This window comes from Pinus tabuliformis, chromosome 6 (genome assembly GCF_031772625.1).
Source record: "Pinus tabuliformis cultivar Carrire ecotype Pingquan chromosome 6, CPIR1, whole genome shotgun sequence".
NCBI lineage: Eukaryota > Viridiplantae > Streptophyta > Pinopsida > Pinales > Pinaceae > Pinus > Pinus tabuliformis.
Genome location: NC_142292.1, coordinates 1,422,303,470 through 1,422,330,063, shown reverse-complemented (window position 1 = coordinate 1,422,330,063; position 26,594 = coordinate 1,422,303,470). Strand labels below are relative to the sequence as shown.

The window sequence follows — 26,594 nt, the reverse complement described above, 5'->3', positions numbered from 1 at the left end:
GACATCAAATTCTTAAGCTAAGAACTGATAATGGTGGAGAATATGTTAAAAACACATTCATCAACTTTTGCACCGAAAATGGAATTCAAATGCAACATACTGTTCCATACACTCCACAACAAAATGGTGTAGCTGAAAGGAAAAATCGCACCTTAAAGGAAATGGCTAATTGTATGCTGCAATCTAAAGGACTCAGTCTTAGTTTTTGGGCCGAAGCAATTAATTGTGCAAATTATATAATCAATCGCACTCCTACTAAGGTTCTAGAGAATATCACTCCAGAAGAAGCTTGGAGTTCCATTAAACCAGATGTAAGTCACTTTCGTGTGTTTGGAAGTGAAGCATGGGCCCATATTCCAGATGAAAAGCATAAAGCTTTAGAACCTAAGAGTGAGAAATGTACTTTTGTTGGATATTCTGAAGATGTAAAAGGTTATAGACTTATTCCATTTAAGTCCAAAAATGTTATCATTAGAAGAGATGTAAAATTTGATGAAAATAAATCGGCCTGCGAGCCTAGTCCGGCGGATGTGCCACCTCTTCCTATCTCTTCTACTTTTGAAAACATTTCTTCTTCAGATGATGAAAGCGAGGATGATAATCCTCCCCCACCTTCTCAGGATCCTCAACTTCCAAGATGGGTCCGTGCTACTCGGGATGCAGCAGGTGATCTTGCCGGTGATCCTACAGATCAGCGACGTACACGTTCTCAGTTTGAAAGAGCCTCTTCTTTACTGGCTCAAGCTCCAGTAAATCATGATCCTGACACTTTTGCAGAAGCTTCAGGCCATCCACATTGGGAAGCAGCTATGAATGAAGAATATCATTCATTAATGACAAATGATACATGGGATCTTGTTCCTCTACCAAAGGGACGCAAACTTGTTAGATGTAAATGGGTTTACAGAACCAAGTATGGACCAGATGGGAAAGTTGATAAACATAAAGCTCGTCTCGTTGCTAAGGGCTTTTCACAGGTTGAAGGCATTGACTACACTGAAACCTTCTCCCCTGTTGCCAAAATGAACTCTATCCGCCTTGTTCTTTCCCTTGCTGCCTCTTTAAAATGGGAAGTCCATCAGATGGATGTTAAATCTGCCTTCTTGCATGGGGACTTGCAGGAAGAAATCTATATGGAACAACCCATTGGCTTCATACAAACAGACTCCAGCCTTGTTTGTCGACTTAAGAAATCCCTTTATGGCCTCAAGCAAGCTCCTCGGGCTTGGTATGCCAAAATGGATAGCTTTCTTTTAGAATCTGGCTTTTCTAGGTGTCATTCTGACAATACTGTCTACACCAAGAAAGTGGGCAACTCTCTTATCATCCTTGTTCTTTATGTTGATGATCTTATTCTTACTGGTAGTGATCCCAACCTTATAAACCATGTGAAGTCCAGCCTTAAAAAGAAATTTGAAATGACAGACTTAGGACACTTACACTATTTTCTCGGTCTTCAAGTCTTGCAATCCCAAGAGGGTATTTTCCTTTCCCAGTCCAAGTATGCTTGTGATATTCTTCGTCATTTTCACATGGAAGACTGTAAGCCAGCCCCTTCTCCCTTTCAGTCTGGAGTCAAACTTTCAGTCTCTTGTACTTCTCCTGAAGTTGATGCTACCTTATACCGTCAACTTGTCGGAAAACTCTTGTATTTAACCCATACTCGTCCTGATCTTTCCTTTGCTGTTGGCCTTGTTGCTCGTTTTATGCAAAACCCCCGTGAAAGTCATTGGAAAGCAGCTAAAAGAATACTTCGTTATGTTCGAGGTACAGTACAGTTTGGGATTCATTACAGTGCCAAAGCAGCTCCTCTGTTAGTTGGTTTCACTGATTCTGATTGGGCTGGTGACCCTGATGATCGGAAGTCTACTGCCGGTTATGTCTTCACTCTTGGTTCAGGACCTATTACATGGGCTTGTAAGAAACAGGCTGCCATTTCTCTTTCGTCAGCAGAAGCAGAGTATCGTGGTGCCGTGGAAGCTAGTAAGGAAGCCTTGTGGCTTCGTCAGATCCTATCAGAGTTTGGCTTTGAGCAGCAGCATCCAACCACACTTTGGTGTGATAATCAAAGTGCCATTCAGCTATGCAAAGATCCAGTCCAGCATCAGCGCAGCAAACACATTGAACTACACATGCACTTCATCAGAAAGCTCATTCATGACCATGTTCTTGAAGTGCAATATTGTCCAACAGATGATCAGGTTGCAGACATCTTCACAAAGGCTCTCACAGAGGCGAAGTTCACTAAACTTCGATATATGCTTGGAGTTCAGGAAGTTGTCACTAAGGGGGGATAGGCTCTAGTGCCTCCTTCCTTCTCCTATTGTGTCATATTTGTAAATCCTTCAATCCTATCCCAAGTTGTTCTTAAGGGGGGATGTTAGGATATTCCGACACATAGGATATAGTTAAGTTCAACTTGGTCTAGTATAGAGTTAGGTTAGAGTTAGGTAAAGTGTGTTTCTTTATCGTTGTACATTTTGTAACTTACAATCCGACGGTCACGATATGTAGTGATCCGACGGTTCACTCTCACCTCGGTATTACCGACACTTGATCCGTGGCTTGACACCCGATTGGTCCATGAGTTCTATTTAAAGCGCATGGAGGGTCATTGTTCGGGTAATCCGTGCATGAGAGAAGATTATGTAAATTTTCATTCTTTGATTAATAAATTGCCTGTAGTACCCACGTTGGGACAGGCCGTGGACTGTTTCCCTCCTTGCACTCTGAGGGTTTTAACCATGTCAAAAATACTGGTGTATTGATTTGAGATCTGGTTGTGAGCGGTGTCCTTTTGGTATTCTTTCTGTGGAACTTACCCTGTAAATTCCTACAAATGGATACCTCCTTACAAACACACTTCTAAGGTTGCGAGATCGCGATGCGAAACTTCATCGCATCACATGCATCAAATATCACTTATGCTGAAAAACCTCAAACTGCCGATATGCGATGGCGCATATCGCAAATCGCATTTTGCGGAAAACACATTAACGGATGATTGTCATATGGTACGGTCCAACGATGTTGCAATATTGCGATATTGTGATAGAACGATATTGCGATAGAACGATATTGCGGTAGAGAGATATCGCGATGTCGCGATCTGCGATATTGCGAAGCAAATCACAAAATCATTTCATCACAAATCTTTCGGGCTCGTTGTTCAAAAAAGTATTTTCCATAAACTGAAACCTGTTTATGCGCTTTAATGCTAATTAATGAGTTAGTTGCCAATCATTAATGAAATAGGGTTTCGTGCTTATCGAAGAGCCATTTCACGTAAGGTGGTATATTTTATATGTCTTCAGCATTTAAAGCTTTCCCGTCACCTTTTCCTTATCATGATTCTCACCTCATTTGTAAACTGTAGGAACAAAGAACAAAGAATTATACAAAGCAGTATTCAGGATACTATGGGAAAGAAAGGCAAAGCTCCGAGTTCTGAAGATCAAGAAATGACGCCCTTGTATATAGACACTGCCTGTAACAGAGACGTTGGTATTACTACTTGGGAAGGCATGTATAGTCTACTCGAGGAAGAGAATCCCAAAATGATGGAGGTTACAGCTATTGCAGGCTCACACGGGTCTTCTGAGGTATCTATTACAGAGCTAGCTTGCTCACTCTTACGCCGAACAAAGGCGAGGCCCAAAATTCTTCCATACACGCACATGGTTAAATGAGTACTAGACAACGCTAACATCACAAACAGACAATTTCAGACTCAGTGTCAGCAACTTATGGAATCATTATTTTCACAAAAAAAAAACAAACAAACCTTGAATCCTAAAACTAGTGGTATTTGTCAGAAATATCTTCAAAATGGTATATACTCAGCAACTGCAGACAGGCTGGAGACAGAAGGCTCAAGAAAAGGCAGAATCAATCAAAAGATTGACTAAGTTGAATTGGGATTCTTACTGGGCATATTTGGTAAAACCACACAGCCAGTGCATGACTCTCAAATGTATCATCAATTCTGCCGAGAAGATGGCGCCAACTCTTGCCGATGTCGTTTTCGCAGGACAGTTAAAGTCGGAAGTCGGCCAGCCGACTCTTCTCAAACAAATGTTGAACGCTTGCGATTTCAAGGAACAGATACAGAAATAGTTAGTTGTTAGTTTTAATTTTAGATTCAATGTTAGTATTAATTTTGCTTTATTTTTGCCTGAAATGAGGACGGTCATTTAAACCGTATCCTACATTTTTGTAATAAGTTATTTTTAGATTTAGTTAGTAGTATTTAAACCCTTCTCATGCATTTAGAGAAGGGTCCTGAAATTTGTCAAAAACTTGTCCTCAGAACATGCACTTTTGCACCCTCCGAGGAGGTTTTGATGAATGAATGGAACATGATTTATTGATATCTGCATTTAATATCTACTACTGATGTTGCACTTCTGTACTCTTAGTGGATGTTGAATTAAGAAGAGATAAATCATTATCGCTTGAAGCTCATGAGTAGAACTAGTTATAAATGGTACTTCTATCTCTTAACTATTTATGCCTTTGTGTTAAAGTGGTATTTATATTCAGTTGTTTATATATTGATGCGTGAATGCTTGAGTTATCATTTGGCACTTCTGTACAGTGATAGCTATTTATTTATGCTTAATGTATGAGTAGCTTATTATGCGATATGTTTTTCACAACTGTTTCATCTAACTTTTTATACAAAGTGGTTTATCTCTATTGAATTCTTTTCTCATAACAATTGAATGATCTTTATTACCAATTGTTATTTGAAATCATTTTAGATCGCATAACGGAAAGATTACACCCCGGGTTAGTGTAGAATTAGATATTTCTGTTTATTAGAATACAATTGCATGTTATTAGATTAGAGTTAAAGTAAAAGCATTTCACTTAGGAACTTTTAGAAACGAAATATCAAATCTCAACACACACACATAAATTGGGAAACTGGTCCCATATCCCCAGTCGGACCCACTATACCAAACGGAAAAGGAGCTGCTAACCAAGGTCTGGACTGGGTGGGTATCCCCCTTGTTGTAGATCCGATTTTTGGGGCTTCAACAGGCTAATAAAAAGAGATATTTCTTTGTAAGAGAAGGTGGAAATGGACTATTAGGATAGAGGAATAATGGGGTATCTTCTCTTAGGACAATAATACTAAAAGGGATGGAAGAAAAGGAGCTCAACAAACAAGTAAGTTGTGTGTTTGTCTTTGATTTTTTGGGTAGATTGAGGGTCTAACGAAGTAGACTTGGAGCCTTAATTGCTGTATACTAGTCTGGTATCGGGTTTCATAAAGGGACATGATCCTTGGTACCGAAGACCTGTGATTGTTTATTGGAGGACTAATAAAACAAGTTTTGGGTCATCTACAACTTGTGTACTTTATTATTTCAATGATGTTATATTTCCATTGTGCAAAATTGTCTTGGTTGAACACTACAAGTGTATTTGTGTGCTAACTATATCCATAGACCAGACCTAGGGTGTAAGGAATTTCAACAGTTCTCACTATAATTTGATCTTTGTTTCATAATATAGATTACCAATTTTAATGTTGTCACATCCCAATAATCAATAACGCTTAGCTGATTCATAGGCCAATCTAGAAACTTGAGTAAGCATAAAGCGGCAATCTTTATTTAATGAGCAACATGGCATACAACCTATCCTATAGGAATATTATACTTCCAAGTGTCACCTTGGAAGGAGTAATTGGGGGCATGCCGAAGGATTTAAATCCACACAAAAGAATCAAAACACCCCTCAAACATACACCTCTTTTCGTTATGGTTTATATTTGCACCACCCCGGGATATAATTGTTGCGATGTCATCACATGCAGTAGGGGTGGGATTAATAATCCATAGTTTATCGCTCAAGCATTGGTGATAACTCAAGTTGATGGTTCCCTTGTTCATAGTCTGAGCACTAAAGAGAAGAAGAAATTGGAAGCAGGGGATTATATTCCACGGTGGGCAGTGAAACCAATTCTAGTTCTTTCTCTATTTAATAGGCTATGTTTGAAAAAGTTCATGGATTTTAATGAAATGAGGATCACATACATAGACTTTATTAGCATGGGCGAGACCTGAGCGCATTGTGAGAAGTATTGGACATAATCCTCAAGCATCTCTTGGTAGTTGAAGGCTCAGCGGGCTTTGGTAGTGAGGTTTGGTCATTAGCTCACTTGCATCTGAGGCACGGGGTTGATGTGTTGGAATCTATGTTCTTAAAACTCCTCTATTTAGCTGTAGATAACTCTCTCCAAATTGTTCCAGAGCATATGGGTTAGAATGTTGCTCTTCTCTCCTTTTATTTGAATGACCGACTGCCTATGAAGCATATCAATGCCTCCTAGCCTCTATCAACCACTTTGTCTCCAACTCTCAAGCAACATATTTTTTAGAATATGCAATGTCTTTTCTCATTTTGTAATAGTGCTCATTTTATTATTAGTCTTTTCTCCATTGGTTCTAGGATTTCACATGTATTTTTGGGTAAGTATAAGGACTCTAGAAGCATGATAGTTCTAAATATCAAGTCCCAAAAGCAATCCGGCTTTGATGGACATCATAATTTTGTAATTTTGGCTCTAATGCATTATCTCTATGTACCTCATCTGTGTGATCTAGCTAATACCCTTTTATAAATAAACAACATTTCCTAGTTTTTGTGAAAAGAAGAAAAATAATAGCCACCATGGAGACCAACACCTTATATTATCAATCCTTACTTGGGTCAAATAAATTCTTATCACATAAGTCGATCCAACATTGTAGCTTATCCAAGCTTGAAGTTGCTAGTACAAATACAATGGTCACACTAGTAGTCTCACACATGGCTTATACAATGGCCGCATTGTTGCAAGATCTCATCCTCGTGCCACCTCAAATCTCTAGACATTTTGGTATTGTTCATGCAAAGGAAAGGATTAAACAAATTTATTGACTATTACACTTCTAAATCCTTGTCACCAATTCAGTTCTACAAAAAAAAAATGATGGCAAATATCACAATGATATCTTAGTTGTTACGTTCTTTGATGCACCCACTGACATCTTATCACAATTCCACAACCTCTACATTGATATTGTTGATATTGAACATGATATACATTCAATTCATGTACTGCAAACTAAAGATATTTCCCTACTACATTGATAATTATCTTCATTTAGATTCAAATTGTCCAATATGCATCATTAAATGGAAAACATCAACAAATGTGTCCACAATCCAGGTTGCCTTCTTACAATTATGATTGGCCATAAATTGAACTATCACCCATTAATAAGCATAACATAAAAGGGTTGTTTAATATGGAATTCCCATCATTTTTTCCAAATGCATATGTAATACTCCTCCGACTACAAATTAGGACCATTCCACTTGATGACTATGCACTCCACTTAGAGGGTTTCTCTAAAGAAAATTAGGGTTTATAGGGCCCATGACAAAAAGTTGAGGAACCTTCACCATCATTCTTCCCTTCACAAAGAATTTATGTTTCCATTTCCTATTGTTCTTAGAGGCTTATGGCATCCTCAGTAATGTGATCCTGTTCATATGATTCTCGGCTCCTAGATACAATTTGGATAAGGAGAAGTTTCTCACAACCTTAGTATGGATTAGATATGCCTTGCCAATTGAATAATGGAAAGAAGAGATCTTGGAGGATATAGGAAACACCATTAGATCCTTTGTGAAAATTTTAGAGGTAACAAAGACTGAGAGATACACAGATTATGCCAAGTTGTGTGTACACATGAATACCTCACAACCTCTATTGAAATCCACTGAAATATCCTTAGAAGATGAAGATATTGTGCAACCAATTAATTATGAGCATGTCCCCTTAAGATGTAGGTGATGCCATGAATATGGCCACCTCATCAAGGACTACTCGTTAGTAAATCCTCCACCATAAATCCAGAAAGCCACAACAATGGACCAATTAATTATTTATTAAATAACAGCTAGTTTCTAACTAAATTTCATTTCACCAACGACTAACACCGAACAATGATGCATCCTTGCTATTTATTCTCTCAGATTGATTGATTTCTCACCTTGTCCTGAGGATGAGCCACATTAGCTGGTTCGAAACGTCAACCCAATCCTTACAATGTGATTAATCTGGAAGACTATTTTCTAAATTATGGATCACAAAAGTCTTAGATCTAAAATAATATTTTAATAAGTAACATTAATTATTAAGACCATATTATAACATAGGAGACCATAGACTTCCTAAGCTAGCTTTAAATTCTAGCCAAAACCACCTAAGGCTCAAATGAGGTTGGTATAAAGACACCAGGACCTGGTTAAACCATTGGGAGATCGATGAGAATGTTGCATTGCAAAACATTAATAACATTAAAAATATTGTTACTTCTAAGTTCAAAGAAAAAATGTGGTGTGAGAAAGATTTAACAGCTAAAAGAAAATTAAGATATTATAAGGAGGTCATCAACCCCACCTTAGAAGATCAAAAGTATCTGTCTGTTTTAACTAGCTCAAAGAAGAAAATTAATATAGCCAAGATTAGAACGAACTCTCATGAGCTCCATAGTGAAATGGGTCGTTGGGCAGTTCCTAAAACGCCATGGATGGAAAGGTTATGCCATTTCTGTGAGAATACGAACATCGAGGATGAAAATCACTTCCTTTTAGAGTGCCCCGCGTACAACCACATTAGATCTCAGTTTCAAAATCTTTGTTGCAATACTGACCTTCCTAGCCTTTTACGTTGTTAAAATTACAGTGAGCTCGGGAGGCTTCTCTCCAAGCTTTTTGAGCATAGGAATAAAATCTCAAATCAAACTAAATAATTCGTTTCTTTAGGTCCAATAGACCAAAGTTTGGTCTCAATGGACGTTAACCATCATCATCATCATCAATAAATAAAATCTAATAATAAGTTAGGGTTCAATATTTAGTTTAATAATTAGATTAAAACGAATTAAAAATTCAAAGTCAAAAAAGAAATAAGGAACAAAGTCCGAATAAATGGAGTCAAGATACTAGAAACAAAAGAATCAAAACTCAAGAAATCAACACTAAGAAAACCTAAAAATGCAAGGTCAAAGATATAAGGTGCCAAGGCCATAAAAATAAATAGAGGGGCCAATAAAAATTACAGAAATCCACGTCAAACAAAACAAGGGTCCTTTAATTAAAGGAGCCAAGAATAATGAAATTAAAATTTTTAAGAAAAAATTTATTATCATTTTTTTATTTAAAATAAATTAGGATAAATTATAACATAAACCCAAAATAAGATAAAAAGAAATAAAAAGAAATATACATCTATAAAAATTAAACTTAGGAAGATAGGACAAGAACCCAACTTCTGCTTATTTTTCAACCATTGTCGGCTTTCTTTCTTTTTTTTTGTAAGCTTCGGTAGGACCCTCTCATTTTCCAATTTTTTACAACCTCGCAGGATTCGAACTTGGGTGGGGGGTGTGAAAGCCATCCGCCCCAGCCATTACATCATGCACGTCATGTGCCATTGTCGGCTTTCTTTCAATTTCTAGGGCTTTTTTGAATTTTTGATGGTGGAAATGACTAAGCCTAACAATGACCCGAGCCTCCTCAATATAGATGTGATGCTTAGTTTTTTTTCTGCGTGTTCAACGAAAACAAAGGAGCGGGTCCTGACATCAAGCATGGTAGGACTGACTCCCCTGCTTTGGCTGAACATGCAGAGAAAAAAAAAAAAAAAAAAAAAAAAAAAAAAAAACCTAAGCATCACATCTGCATTAAGGAGGCCCAATTCATTGATAGGATTAGTCATTTTCAGCATCGAAAATTCAAGGAAACCCTAGAAATTGAATGAAGGCCCAATAATTTGAATAAAGATGACAATTGGAAAATAAGCAGAAGTTGGGTTCTTGTAAGCAGAACTTCGGCGAAAATCACATGAGGAAAGACCTTTGTCGACGCGTTTCGAACCAACCAGTGTGGTTCATCGTCAGGACAAGTTGAAGAAACAGATCCAGCTAAGCATGTTAAATAGTCTGAGCAGAGACTCCAACGGCTAAATCGATCAACGGCTAATTTTGACCTACGGACCCAGGTCAAATTACAGTTCATTAATTTAATTAATTATTATTTTTAATATTAATACATAAAATATTTATTTAATGGTTAGTTTTAAAAATTAATTAATTAATTTGTTAATATATGTATATATATATTAAAGTACTAATAATAGGTTATTAATAAAAGTTAGGATTCAAAATAAATAAAATACTATTAGGGTTGGTTAAAAAAGGTAATTCACTTATTTATTTATTCACTAATTTTCATTAATATAATATATATATATTCCAATATATAGTTAAGGTTAAAAATATCAGTAAATAAAATAATATACATGGTTAGTTAGAAAAGGTAATATTTAATTAAATTAATGTGTTATTATATATAGGTAATTTTTTGTTTAATTCAGTTATTTATTAATTAATATTATATTAGTAAAATAGTCTTGATATTAATATATTATTAAAATTGGTAGACAAAATATCAATATTAATTTAATATTATTAATATTAATATTAATATTAATATTATTATTATTCCTATTAATATTAATGTTGATATTCGTATAATTATTATAAATATTATGTCCTATCTTCCAAAGTTTAATTTTTATAAATGTATATTTCTTTTTATTTATTTTTATATTATTTTGGGTTTATGTTATAACTTATCCTATTTTGTTTTAAATGAAAAAATGATAAATTTTTTATTTTCATTATTCGTGGCCCTCTAATTAAAAGGCCTTGTTCCTTGTTTTGCTTGACTTGGATCTCTGTAATTTTTCTTGGCCCCTCTATTTATTTTTATGGCCTTGGCACCTTATTCCTTTAACCTTTGCATTTTTAGATTTTCCTATTGTTGATTTTCTTGAGTTTTAATTCTTTTGTTTCTAGTATCTTGACTCCATTTATTAGGACTTTGCTCCTTGTTTCTTGTTTGACTTTGAATTTTTAATTCTTTTAATTCTAATTATTAAACTAAATATTGAACCTAACTTATTATTAGATTTTATTTATTATAATCTGGTCTTAATAATTAATGTTACTTATTAAAATATTTTTTTTTGAAAACTAGCAATTTATTACATTGCTCTATCTAAAATGGTGCCATGATCTACAATGACCCACATTGGATGGTTCTAAATCGCGTGACAAATCTTTTTCCTATATATTACTACCAAAAACATTTTCTTAACATTTAAATTATATTAAAATAAAACAACACCCCTACATCTCCACCAAAGAAAAATATTACAAAATTAATAAAAATATAGAGTTGCCATTATTCGGATTACTCTTACAACCCCATTGAGCTAAAGAGCATGTACCTTTTCTAGAAAACCCAAAGTCTTAAACCCTCTCAAAAGCTAAATCTATTTCAACCCAAATACCTTCTGTTTTATTAGTTTCTTGGCATTGTCTTTTTATCATTCTTTGTTTTATTGGTTTCTTGGCATTGTCTTTTTAGCCTTCTTTGCTTTATTGGTTTCTTAGCATTGTCTTTTTAGCCTTCTTTGCTTTATTGGTTTCTTAACATTGTCTTTTCAACATTGTTGAAAAATTTGAGTAACACACATCAATTTGAATAAGAAAAAAATTAAAACCAAAAACCATTTTTACCGTGATAAATATTAAAATACCATTTCATTACCAGCCATACTAGACAAAATACTAGAGGAGTTTATCTCATTCCAATCAATATATATATATATATATTTATATCACATTCACCACATATATCTGCGTGGAGTGACTTCTATACAACAAAAAAACAGGTACCAGAGCAGGCACGAATAACCTGCAGGTCTATCTACCTTGTTTTCTTTTCGGACGCGGTTGCAGAATGGCAGCAAATTTTTGGACATCTTCTCACTGGTGAATCGGATTTCTTGTTTTCGATCTCTACTTGAATTCCCGGGAATGAAATTATGTGCAACTAATACGTGTATACTTTGCCTGCAGCAAGGAACTTCTGGATGCGGAGAAGGTAGGAATCGTCCATCCGCTCGATAAGGAACAGGGGCTTACTCAAGAAGATGTCAAAATTATAAAGATCAATATGTCAAATTGTGAGTAATTCATCTCATCTTCTAGAGATTATCTTCTGACCTCTAACATTCACGAAATTCGAAATTTGAATATGAATGCCCGTGTTATCGATGCCCAAATTATTTACATCCATATTGAGTACAATGAATTCACATTGAGTACTTATTGTAAGAAAACCGCAATGAATCTTAAATACAAAAAGAGTCCATTTTGGGATGCCATAATAGGTATTTTTTGGGTGGGGTTAATAGTTAATGCATATGTAACTTCTGCACAAAATTTCAACCATTTGTGCATAACTTAACCAAGTTTGGTTAATCTTAATTATCACCCCTCACTCTAACAAGTTGACCGTTGAAGTTGGAACAACATAAAGCAATTCATGCTTATACTGAGGGGCAATACAAAACACTTGACTGGATGTGGAATTGGGTTTCATTATTCTCATATAAGTTGCCTCATAGCTTATCCACAAGGGCACAATCTGGTCACAACTTTACAGTGCTCTGTTCCTGAGACGTGAAAGCACTATATTTGGGGCTCATTGCAAGCAACTCTGGCTATATGCCTGTATTGGATGTGTTACTACCATGTGAGATAATGGTCGCAGTGATGTGGGTTGGGTTTGATGACTTCAAGATGCTTGCTACCCTAAAACTGTGGTCTTCATTTTCCAGCATAATACCATTAGGCGTGGTGTTGTTGCGTTACGCATGCCTTTTTGAATTTTTTATCGCCACATCTGCATTTATGCACATTGGCGGCACCTGTTCGGTGCATCGACTGAACTCCCAAATGCCCAGCTCTTGAATTTATGTTTCAAACGATAAATGCTTAATCTTCAGCTTGAAAGCTGTGTACAGGATATTATGTCCAATGTCGTATATGGAGGTCACTCTTATGGCTTGTAAGCATATTTTAGCTGAGTTGCATAGCCCTGCACAAGACTGAAAGATCACAGAGTATACCACACACATAACAGAAGTATATGATTGCACTGTAGAAAATCCATGAAATTCTGCCACTGCTGTAGTCAACAAATCTGAAACTTATTTGTAATACCAAGACACAGAATTTCTTTACCAATTTGCAGCAGAATAGAACAGAAATAAAAACACAGTCATAGGAGAGCAAAAACACAAAAATCCTAAGGAACCCAACTGGAAAAACCCTTTGCTTGCTTGAGAATTTTATTGATAGAATTTTGAGCAATAGATCTCTTACAATACAACTTTGTTTCAATAGAAAAACAGTCTTGTTCTCCCTGCTTGTCCTAAGCTGAAACACCTTGCAAGAACCTTGATCCTACTTCCCTATTTCCTTGTGCAAACCCCAAGGAAATTCTCCTCTACCAACCGCTCACAAGTTCTCCTTAGTACACCCTTTCCACACACAAGTGTCTGCACACAAACTCATGCTTTCTATTGCCTTGTCTCACCAACTTGTGCTCACAAAACAATGATCAATTCTGTGCCTCCGTCCTCCTTATAAGCTTTTCGAATAGGTTAAATCTGGCAAGTTTTATTTCTGGAAATCGAACTAGTGCTTGATGAGTTAACTGACTCAAACTGACTCTTGTAACTCATGGAGTCTCAATTTAGAACTGAGGCTCTTCGTAGGTCGATTTCCAAAACTAACTCGCATGAGGAGACAAAAAACTGAGCCTCCCACTCCAGTGCATCAATCTAACTGCTTTATGAACTGTCCTAATTTATGGGGACTCCCCCTAATTTTTAGGAACTCGTGCATTCCAAGGAAAAAGTAGTTGTGGCCTCTTTGACTAAGGCACAAGTCAAAGAAGGACCTTTCTTGCTACTGTTTTCAACATGCATCGAGATTAGTGAGGTGCTCTATAGCCAACAGTGGAGGAGATGTTGTCATGTAACATTACGTGACAATTTTTTTTTTTATGTACATACCAGAGTGGCAGGGGAGCGGCTCCCCCCCTGAACCCACTCCCGAATAGCTTGGGAGCGGCCAGAGAGCGCACTCCCGAAATCGCTCCCGCATGAGAACGTATTTCGGGAGCGAAATTTTTGCTCCCTAGCCTTTTTTGCAATTTTTTTTTGTAATAACATTCCAAATGCAATTTGTTTTCAAAGAAATAAATAATTTTTTAGTGGGGCAGCCTAATTATCAAGCCTATGGCCCTAGTATTGATATGCGATTCATGGTAATGTTAAATTCTTAAAGTGAAAGGATGAAAATGAAGATTAAAGAGAATGTCATGAAGTAAAAATGACATTCTCCTTAATCTTCATTTTCATCCTTTTACTTAAATTTTTAACATTACCATGAAATGACTCAGGATGTTTGAGAGTGGTTCCGACCTCATTGGATTTCATATGGAGAAAGTAGAATTTTAAATCTCATTCAAATCTAGCGGACTTATCAGTTTTCAATATTTCAAGATTGGGGGGATTGCAATGTTTCCATTGGATTTTGTCATGTATTAGGGTATGGAACTCATATTTAATGAAGAGCACCAATCCTTCTATGTACCTTGATGTTAGTGACATTGGTTGTCGAACTCCTCTATCATGACCCTACTAAAAATGTAACCATCACTTGAACAAAATCTTGATTTGACATGCTATGTTTTTTCTATCTTATGATAATGAGGGTGATATTAATGACAAAGATTTTGATTTTCCAACAAGACTAAAAAATTAGACATTTCTCACGGCGGCAAAAGGCCCAAGCATTAGCAATAGATAATAGATTTACTTGTCTTTTCTAGTTTCTAGTAGTTTTTATAACTATTGATTCTTTCATATTTATTATGATATTTTTTGTAAACAATATATGGCAATTTAAGTTTGATGTTTGAAGTTGGCAATTATAACTCATTGTTAATGAATTATGAATATGATGCTTTGTAAAAGTTGAAAGTTGTTTCATTTCATTTTATGTTAGATATTATTTGTTGTCAAGATATTATTTTTTGTAACTTACAAGTACAACTTTGGTGATCAATAATGATAAATGTTATATATTGAATTTTGAAAGCTTGAAACTTTAAGATTGATAAATCATGATTCACGAGACTCAATATGTTGTATGTTACTAACTTGTGGACGTGGTTGATTGTTGACACCTAATCCTCAACGGATGGGTGAACTGGAACGTGAACAGTCATCAAGAAGATGAACTGTTCCGTCTCCTTCTTGTATATAAACAATAGTTCTCTTAATGAAAAATTATCTCAGTTTTCTTCTGTTCAATGTGGAGTTACCCTGGCCTGACATGGTATCAGAGCACAGGTCCCAGAAATAGTAGTAACTCCTGCTGTCCTGAGAGTTGCTCAGTCCTGAGCGCTACTCTGCGCATTGCCTGACATAACTCCTCTGCTCTCTGGCGCACCAGCGCTGCATCTGCCTGAGCGTTTGCCTGACATAACGCTCTCTGCTCTCTATCCTGACAAATCTGCTCTCTGGAATTTCACCCTGAATAAGGAAGCACTGAATACGGAAGCCCCGAGCAGATGCTGGAGCTTTACGAGTTGCTTTTCGATGTAACGCAAGATGTGTACCTGTTGAGCTTCGGCTGCTATGGAAGACGCAGCAGGAGGTATTGAAACAATCCATTGTCCCTGCAATCGTTTCGACTGCTCTCTAGCTTAAGTATTTTACACAAATATTGTCTTTGAGGCTGACTTGTTACTGCGGTTTAACGAGAATCCCCAACCTCAAACCTGTTTCGCCTTGCCCACTGGTCATAGCTTTCCTTGTTTGTATCGTTCGGTACCGCCCAGTCTTCCCAAAGAGGAACACTTCCATCCTCATCCATATTGCAGCAGGACTTTATTCCTTTTATTCGCCGCATAGGTCTCTCAAAAGACGTGGAGAGATTGCTTCTGGCATCAATGCCCTTGCCATTTCTAGATCCTTTTTTTGTGAACGTTATTTTGCTCACTTCGTTCGCTTCAGCAGAAAAGTTCCCGGGCGAGATTTTCCTTATTTTGTTGGGCCGCGGATAGAACTCTGCCTCTGGAGTTTAGTACCACTGAATTGTTCGGTCCCACTGGATTATATCATTGCATTTCGTAAAACAACAACGCCGCATTTTTGGGCATACGATGGCGACAGCATTATCAAGGCTCACGCTTAATGCTTAATGCTTATCACTTGATCTCTTTTAATGTTTGGAGGATGATGACGAGATTGCTTCAGGGCAATCAGCGAATGGTCGTCGAGGCAAATACATTATAACAACCCGGAAGACAGGCTCGAAGGAAATCATGGATATGCTGGCTGAGGTCACCAGATCTATGACGAAAATTGCTGAAACGTCTGAGACCGAATTGAAGGCATTGCTCCGGTCGAATTAAAGGCTTTTCTGACAAGTCACTTGAATTTGGTAACCGGCAATTGCAGATCCTAATATTCACATCTTTTATGTCTTAGAAAAATTATAATGATATGTTTTATAGATTTTTAGTCGACTAAATGGGAGCTGAACTATATTCGTCAAAACATTTTGGCCTGGCCTGATTGGGCAAGGCAGTTGGAGGATCGGGTGGTTCGATAAGTTTGAATGTGCTGTATCTCTTTGTATTGTAATCGATACACTAGAAATATCTCTGCGAAGTTTCAATATGTTGGTTAAAATATGTTGAATTCTATGTGCGTTGAGCTTTGAAGTCTGTGAGCAGTCAGTCCATGTGTTGGAATACTACATGTGCGTTGCTAAAACTGTGGTGCGTTGCTGAACTGTGGTGCGTTGCTGAACTGTGGTGTTTCCAGAATGCCGATATATGACATAAGAGATGATCTTTACTTCAGTATGGCGGTTCTGATATAGTGCTGAGCAGTTCTTCAGTGTATATTTATTTTGGTATAGCGTTGATCAGTTTTGATATTACACAGTTTAAAATAATTCAAAGCGTTGTCATTCAAAATATTGTGGTGTTTCCAGAAGTCTTATATACCAAAGCATTTGTAGTATTGATATATTGAAGTGATCCATTGCGCATTTTTCAAAACATAGTAGTATTGCAGAGATATGTACAATGAAATGCTGATGCTTTTAGCAAAATATTAGAGGAATTTGAAGGCTGTAACGTAAGGATTTTCTATCAGTAGAAATAATTTTGTTACAGTATGCATTCAAGAGAAAGAAGAAGATATTTCAGAGGCAGGGGGGGCAGACACCCTCAAGAAGAAAAGGCAGACTTACATTGCATTCGCTGCAAACGAAATGGATCACATGATGCTTCTACATGCAAGCTACCATGGGAAAAGATTGAGCAGAGAAGAAATCAGCAGAAAGGTAAAACTGATGACACAGACAAAGGTAAAGCACCTGAATCCGCTCACTATATTGAGGCACAATGTAACATTGGAGTAAATGAAGATTTGTTTAATGCTTCACTTGCTTCTTCGAAAAATGATTGGTTGCTTGATTCAAGAGCAACCTGTCATATGACTCATAGGAAAGATTTTTTTGAAGATTTCACTGATAATGTTGATGGAGCAGTATACTTTGCAGATCAGTCAAAAATCAAGCCATCAGGGCTTGGCACAATCAGGCTTAAACTGCCTGGTCTTCCAGACTTTCTTCTGGATCATGTTCTATATCTCCCACAGCTCAAGAGAAACTTGCTGTCCCTGGTCCACATCCGCCAGCAAGGTCACTCCATTCACATGTTTGATGGCAAGCTTGAGGTAAGAAAGGCATCTGACCACTCACTTGTCATGAGGGGTATAGAAGAAGAAATACTTCTTAAACTGCAAGGAACTTCTGCTCATGCATAACATTTCTCATATATTTCTCATCATGAAGAAGGTACACTTCCATCAAGTTTATTATGGCATGCTAGATTTGGACATTTAAACTATGACAGTCTTCGCTTATTAAAGAAAAATGGTGTTGCTGGTTTGCCTACAATTCCTAGAAAACATAAGCAATGTGATGCTTGCATTCTAGGAAAGCATAGCAAACAGTCTTTTCATGATTCACATTCAAGAGCACATAGGAAACTTGAACTCATTCATTCAGATTTATGTGGTCCAATGCCTGTTTCTTCTGCAAATGGAAATAAGTATATCATGACATTTATTGATGATTACACCAGAATGTGTTGGGTTTATTTATTGAAGAACAAATCTGATGCTTTTCAAACATTCAAGAATTTTCATAAGTGGATTGAAAATGATGCACAATCTCATATTGGGTCTATTCGCACTGATAATGGAAAAGAATATACATCAAATGAATTTGAACACTATCTTCGCCAACATGGGATTAAACATCAAACAACTGTACCTTATAACCCCCAACAGAATGGTGTAGCAGAAAGAATGAATAGAACAATCTTGAATATGGTACGATCCATGCTTTTCTTCAAAAATGTAAAGACAATGTTTTGGGCTGATGCTGTTCTATGTGCTGCATATATAAAGAATAGATGTCCATCTAGTGCTATAAGAAACAAGACTCCTTATGAATTATGGTATGGACATGTTCCTTCGGTAAAACATCTCAGGATCTTTGGTTCCACCTGTTATGCTTTAATACCAAAGGTACATAGAAACAAACTTGGTGCTAGAAGTCGTAAGTGTATCTTCCTGGGGTATTCAAACACATCTAAAGCATACCACCTCTATGATGAAGTAAATAAAAAGTTTGTTTTATCTAGAGATGTCATTTTTCTTGAATCATCCAAATCTGACAGTGTTGTTGAGCGACAACTTGATCGTTTGGATAGATTCACAAAACCGAAATCATTTCAAGAGTTTGATAATCAGATTCCACATCTTGAAGGGGGGATTCCTATACTAGATCAACATGTGGAATCTTCTTCTGAAGAACAATCTCCCCTGCATGACACTCCAACAACGGATGATGCTTTAAGTGATGTAATTGATAGAATTGGGAGACTCAATCTTGATTCAGACCCAACTCAATCAACAGAGCAGCCTGGACCATCTCAGAAAGGTCCCTCAAAGTGGCTGACAAAGACACTTGAAAGTGTTCATCCTGATGAAATTGGAAAAACAGGAACCAGAAATACAAACCGACAAGATGGAGGTGATGTAGATAACTCTAATTCACCTGTTGATATGGATGTTACTTATGATTGTGAATTGAACTTGTCTACAGATTTTGAACCAACTTCCTTCAAAGAAGCTGCTTCTCATGATGAATGGAAAGAAGCGATGCAGAAGGAGTATGATGCCCTCATAAAGAATGGCACTTGGAAGCTGGTTGATCCTCCATTTGGAACCAAACCAATTGGTTGCAAGTGGGTCTACAAGAACAAGTACAAAGCTGATGGCTCACTTGACAAGCACAAAGCTAGGCTTGTGGCAAAAGGTTTTGCACAGAAGGAAGGGGTCGATTATGAGGAAACTTTTGCCCCCACAGCAAAATGGGCAACCATTCGGACACTCTTTGCACTAGCTGCTCAGAACGGTTGGAAAGTCCATCAAATGGATGTAAAAACTGCATTCTTGAATGGAGATCTAAAAGAGCATGTTTTTATGTCCCAGCCTGAAGGATTTGCTGTGAAAGGACATGAACACAAAGTATGCAAACTTGTGAAGTCCTTGTATGGCCTCAAACAAGCACCACGAGCCTGGTATGAAAAACTAACTGAGCATCTTCTGAAACTCAACTTCAAACATTTTGATCTTGATGATGCAACTTTATTTGTCAAGAAAGTTGGCAAAACAGTTGTATATCTTGTGGTATATGTAGATGATCTTTTAATGACAGGGAACAATGAAAGCTATATTGCATCCATAAAGAAAGAATTAGGAAAAAGTTTTGAAATGACTGATTTGGGCTATGTTCATTACTATCTTGGCATTGAAGTAACCCAACATCCAAAATCCATATTTCTTTCTCAAAAGAAATACATTGGAGATTTGTTAAACAGATTTGGCATGACAGAGTGCAATCCTCTTTCTACTCCAATGGAACAAAACTTGAAGCTCACATCTATTGAAGGAAAGGAATTTGAGGATGCAACAAAGTATAGACAGCTTATAGGAAGTCTCATCTACCTCACTACTACCAGACCAGACATTTCATTTTCTGTTGGAATCTTCTCCAGGTTTATGCAAAAGCCTTGTGAGGGACATTGGTCTGCTGCAAAAAGAATTCTAAGGTACTTGAAGGGAACTCAAGACCTTGGAATCAAGTATACACAGGTGGACGACTTCAACTTGATTGGATACTCTGATTCAGACTTCGATGGAGACAAAGAAACTGGGGTATCTACTTCAGGATATGCTATGAGTCTTGGATTAGGAGCTGTCTCCTGGAGATCACGCAAACAATCAGTACCAGCAGATTCCACAACAGAAGCAGAATACGTGGCAGCAGCTGAAGCAACGAAAGAAATTGTGTGGCTCAGGAAAATTCTTGAAGACTTGCAGGTAAAACAAACACAATCAACTCCACTCATGATTGATAACACCTCTGCAATAAAGTTGGCCAAGAACCCAAAGTTCCATGATCGTACTAAGCACATCAATACTAAATATCATCTGATCCGACATCATGTTGAGGCCAAAACAATCCATCTCCGTCATTGTTCCACAAACGAGCAAATTGCAGACATCTTCACCAAAGCGCTTGGAAGAGAAAAGCTTGAAAGATTCAGAACGATGCTTGGACTCACCAACATCCCTTCAGATTAAGGGGGGGAATGTTGACACCTAATCCTCAACGGATGGGTGAACTGGAACGTGAACAGTCATCAAGAAGATGAACTGTTCCGTCTCCTTCTTGTATATAAACAATAGTTCTCTTAATGAAATATTATCTCAGTTTTCTTCTGTTCAATGTGGAGTTACCCTGGCCTGACATTGATGAAGATTATAAACTTCTAAATAATTGTTGTTATATGGTTCAATCTATGTTTTTTATATCTAATTCATCATTCTACATGTTTTTGTTGACATATATGCATCAAAATATAAATATATATATATTATATAAAAAACGATCCGGGATTCGCTCCCAAACCGGGAGCTTCTGAAAATGCCGTTCCCGCTCCCAAGTAACCTTGGTACATATGTATGTGACAACATATCAAAATAAACCAGCCTAGTTCCATCTTAAACCCGGATCTATCAAACATTGAGAAGGATCAAATTCATCAAGCTGTAATTTTTTTTTATCATTTAACATCTTGGTGCTTAATAGATCTGGATTTAAGATAGATCCATTTACCTATAAATAGGATCAATTTTTTTTGTCAAAAATTATAAGCTTGTCAAAAATCCTCACTTCTGTACTGAAATTGATGTTCTATAAAATATTACCTAGGCTCTGAGATATAACCCTGATATGAATGGCATAATAATCAAAGAGAGGAATATATGAGCACATGCCACAAAGTAAAAGATAAACGAGGCTTGATAGAGAAAGGTCGCCCCTTTGCTAGCTGTAGTTTTAGGGAAGAACAGCATATCCGTTGGTTTATGAGGCCTAATAAATGTGGATAAATTAAAGTTTCTTGTTCTCGCTGGATAGGGTTCGAACTTCTCATGTCATAAACACCTTAACCATGTAATTGTAAAATTAATAAACACGATTCACTATGAGCACATCACTACTTTTGTTTTCCCTGATGTTGATCAAGTATTTAATAATTGTTGTTGCTAATATACACACATAAATTAATGAGCACATAATATGGCGAGCATAATATATATTTCTTTTCTTCTGGAACAGAAGGACGATTACCATTTACTTAGACGGTGAATCAACTTGTTTAGTGTCAGGGAGCATAATATATATTTCTTTTCTTCTGGAACAGAAGAACCATTTACTTTGATGCTGAATCAACTTGTTTAGTGTCAGGGTAGGCCTCCTCTTCATTACTGGTAGAAAATTCTAGATCTGCCAACTTTTGTGCCATGATGGAGACTCTTTGAATAAGTTTCTCATTTTGTCAATGCATAATAAAATTTCCAGTTGAGTTTCTGAGCGTTCCACTAGGACTTTGCCCATGATTGTCTTTAATTGCCAGTAGACATCTATGGTTTGCATATATCTGTGTGTCGGGTTCTGGTGTTCCCAGTGTTTGGGACCCAGCCCCCCACATCAGCCTCAACATGTGCATTAGTAATAACCTGACGTTCCACCCTTGCCCCTCTCTCTCTGCCTCCTGGATTTTTCTCAGACTTCTGGAGGTATAGAATGGACATCCACTGCTGCAGAGTGCTCAGTTGAGCGTTGAGCTCTCGAGCTACAGGGAAGGGAAGTAGATATACCTCCCCTGCGACCTCTCGGGTGACCATGTCTCACCATAGGAAAAAAGAATGATGACCAGGGAGAAAGAGGAGAAGGATTCTTAGAGGAAGGAGCAGCTTCAGAGGAGAATAAAAGGCTTAAAAGGTGCCTGTTGGAGGAGAGGTGAAGCCTAGGTAAAAGGAGAGGGAAATCTCGACAGACCAGAGGATAAACCCCACCAGCCCAAGACCACCTGTCAAGGAAGGAAACCAATCCAGAAGGCAGCCGCTTCAGGGAGAAAAGAAAACAACCACCCAAAAAGAGGAAATGACTCACAACCAGAGAGAACAAAAGGAACCATACAAGGAAAAATCATGCTCCAGCTAGGAAGCCGGAAAAAAAACACATGCTAAAAAGGGCAGCTAAGACAAGATTCATAGAAACAAGGTAAAAAGGTTTAGGAGACCTGGGAAAAGAAATACCATGTAGATGCATAAACTCCCTTGAACCTGAAGCCAATTCAGAGCCAAAGAGAGTCCTGAATGTAATAATTACTGATCTAGCCAGCCACCCAAGCCTTGAGAGAAGGAAAAACACTCTCTGAGAGTCCAAATCTTGCTCAAACCTATCACCATGCCTAAAGAGAAATCTACCAGACTAGAGGGGCCTCACAAGCAGTGGAAAATGACAGAACTGAGAGCTTGTGAGATTTTGAGGGTCTGCAAGCTCGTGACATATAGACGGAGAGTGTCAATTATGCAGAATCCAAGTGGTGTCCACATTATTTGCTCCCAGACTGTTCTAATGATGCCAGTAGCCTCCCCATGGTGAACCATGAGGGTGTTCTAGTCCTTCACGACTCCATAATTTCAAGTTAATGCCAGGGCTGCCACTTCCCAACTCCACCATCTTGCATAAATTGGTCACATCCACAAGCATTTGCCTTTCATATATTGATGTAATCTTTGATGCCAGGTGGTGGGTGGTGCGAGTTCCCACCAAGTCCAGACGTCCCCTTCCCACCACATATCTCGATTATCTACCATCATCACCCGCTGTGGGGGAGAATAATATACGTTTCATATGTGAATGCTATGGAAATTACATCACAGGGCTAGCCCAAGGCAGGCTGACCATATTCTCGCACATCAGTCTCTCACCTACATCATGCCTTGTTACACAATTTGGATTACTGAATATGGTTATGGTGGGTTAAATACCTAACATGAATTGTCACATATTGTCTGCATGCTATTAAAATTTATCACTAGCTTCAATCAAAACATAATGACATTTTTATTTGAGAGTTGGTATTATCAGTTATCTCAACACGCTCCTCAGCATGTAAATAAAAGTTCCAGTCTCCAATGCCCAATTACAGGGAAGAACTACAACTCAACTAAGCAACAACTATAAGATGACTACGGCATTTTACAAATGATATGAAGACCAAAAATGTGTAGTCTTCCATCCACTGGGACATCTTGGTAACTAGCTGCAGTGCTGGCTACTTCTCCAGGAAAGCCACTTGGATAGACATTGTTTCTTAAACAGAAAGTGCATTAACTTTTTACTTCTCCTCTCCTACAGATATGGAGCCCATCATTGGTGTTATCCACTGGTTGCTGTCACGGTTCACCTTTGTTGTGAGGTTATAATTCAGTCAAATGCTCCTAAACAACAATCCATCATTGAGAAACCCATCTATGTTTCCCTTGATAGGACTTCCTAAGAGACTACCTTTTAAGAATTCAATCATCTGTAGTGATCTTATTTTTCATCAATGATACCACCCTCATCAACATCATCGATTTTGTGAATGGAAATGTTTCTCTCACCCTTTCCCTCTTTTGTTTTACTCTGTTTAAGTGAATTTATAAATGCCATGTTGATATATTCTAGGTGAAAACACTTTGATTTGTTTTTCCACCCTTAAATTTTAACTTTTTACTTTCTTTTGGGGATCAATTCTTGTGTAGTTCTGCATAGATTGTGAAAATTTCATGCATCTGGGCAATTAATGCAAAACTGAAATGTCAACTTCTTCCCAGAAGATTTTCTGGATCTTAACCCTAGAATTTTCAGCCTCTAGGACTGCTGAAAATTAAAGTATAAAACAGCAGTGGAAATATCACAATAATGCACTTCAAACAGCCCCATACTAAATAGAAGCAGATGAACAGCACTCAAAATTTATTCAGTTAGCACTTATTGCAGGTCGTCCCAAGTTTTTAGGGGTCAATTCATTACTCAATAGTGTTCAGATTAGAAATAATGAGAAATATTGCAAAGTGAACATGTGAAGAAATGCCAAACCATGACCCAATCCTTGAAGAGTGTTACCAGCACTTCAATTTTTTTTTTTTTTCGTTTTCATGGCAAGTGTTAAATTAAGAGCACCCTCTAAGGTATCGAACCATAGATGTAGTACGTTTCTGTACTATGTGCCTATTTCCAATATGCAGTAATAAACCCAGCAAAAATGCTTCTCAAATAGACAGGAATACCAAGTCTTTTGGTAGTTTAGGGTATTGAACCAGCCCGTTAAAATTTGAAAGGAAAAGAAAATAGCACCTGCTTAAATGAAACTTTCAGATCTGAGTTTTAGATTCATTTGACCAGCAAGTTTTTCTTAAGCAAATCCAACGTTAGCCTTGTAGGATATTGTTGTGGAACCATGCTTTAAGTCAGAGATCAATTCAATCAAATTTACCGTCAAAGTTCTTAGATTTGCAAACATATTGAGTGAATTCAAATTTAAACAAAGAAAATGCTTAGATCTTAGATGTTGTTATCTCTTTCAGGGAACGAAAGGCTAGATCTATGCAAGAAATGAAGCAAATTGTTCGTTCTAGTCTTGAAAAAGCAATTCAACTTATGCTATGGCTATTTAGGAGTGTGACCTGTAATAAGACGAAGTTAGCTGCTAGATGTGAAATTATTAGCTCAAACCTAAGTTGCACGAAACAGGGAGACGGGTACGGGTACGAAACGCGACCCCTCCAAATTTTGGAAACGGGGAAACACACACACACACACACACACACACACACATATATATATGGACCTTTAAGAAATAATGTGCAATCATAAAGCATATATGATACATTCTAATTTATTACATTATGATTAAATTGTCAATTGTCAATGCATAAACTATAAGTCTCTAAATTTACATCACATTTACTCATGAATGATCACATAATGAAAATAGCAATATCCAAAATCAGCCACGAGAAATTTCAAATTTCTTGTCTCTTGATTAATACAAGTTCCATACCCTAGTACCCTACGTGCTCATGATTATTGGGAGTCTCCCCTGCATAGAGGGGTTGGTTCTCTTGATTAAATACAAGTTCCATACCCTAGTACATAACAAAATCCAATGGAAACATTGCAATCCCCCCAATCCTGAAATCCTGAAAAACAGATAAGTCTGCTGGATTTTGAGTGAGATCTAAAATTCTACTTTCTCCATATGAAATCCAATGAGGGCGAAATCACTCTCAAACATCCTGAGTCATTGCATATGAACACTAGGGCCATAGGCTTGAACATTAGGCTGCCCCACTAAAAAAAACCTCTTTTTTATAACTTGAGAGCCATCTAGAAGCATCCATAAGATATTTTAGTCACCCAATAAAAAATTAGAAGCGAAAAAATAAAAATACAAGAAAAAGTCAAGTTAGAAGAGGAAACTCCACCGTACGGCCTGGAAACTCGTTTTCGGCCGTACTGGCCACGTTTCCTCCTCAAGAAACGGGCCAGTATGGCCGGAAACGAGTTTCCAGGCCGTACGGTACGAGTTTCCGTTTCGTTTCCGGCTGGAAACGGACCCTTCTCCAACGTTTCCTGCAACTTAGGCCCAAACCAACTTGAAAATGCCACCATTTCTGAAGATATAGATCTACAAAACAATAGTTTGCTTGAAAAAAAATCAAAGGGAAAATTTGAATAAGATGGCTAGAAAAGGAAAGTGAAACCTTGTGTTTACCATTGGGCAATGGGGTCTAAACTCCTCTTAAGTGGTCCTCTAACCTTTGGTTTTTGAATTCCCCAAACATCTTGGAAGATTGCTTGGTAAGCATCAAACTAAGTAATCTGAACTATGTAAGAATCACATGGAGGTAATCTTCAAGAATTTAACCTAAGTGTTACAAACTTAAATTTTAAAAACAAACCTAGAGTAAGGAAGTAAAACCCTAAGATATTCACCCCCAATACAGTAGATCTAGCCTAAACTTCACAAAGAAATGAAATAGACTGCAATCACACTTCACTAATATTGCTTGCTTTGTAGTAGCTCCTTCCTCAATGAAATCTTGC

At 37.3% G+C, this 26,594-nt stretch overlaps 1 protein-coding gene across 1 annotated transcript in view; it reads left to right on the top strand.

Moving 5' to 3' along the window:
- The first annotated feature begins 11,750 nt into the window (after positions 1-11,750).
- The window catches only part of LOC149263979 (cyclin-C1-1-like), a 241,976-nt gene continuing 227,132 nt past the window's right edge, over positions 11,751-26,594 (top strand). The window contains exons 1-2 of the mRNA XM_089427184.1: positions 11,751-11,906; positions 11,994-12,100. Of these exons, the coding sequence (XP_089283310.1) occupies positions 11,875-11,906; positions 11,994-12,100 (139 nt within the window). The 5' untranslated portion in view covers positions 11,751-11,874. The remainder of the gene's footprint in view (positions 11,907-11,993; positions 12,101-26,594) is intronic.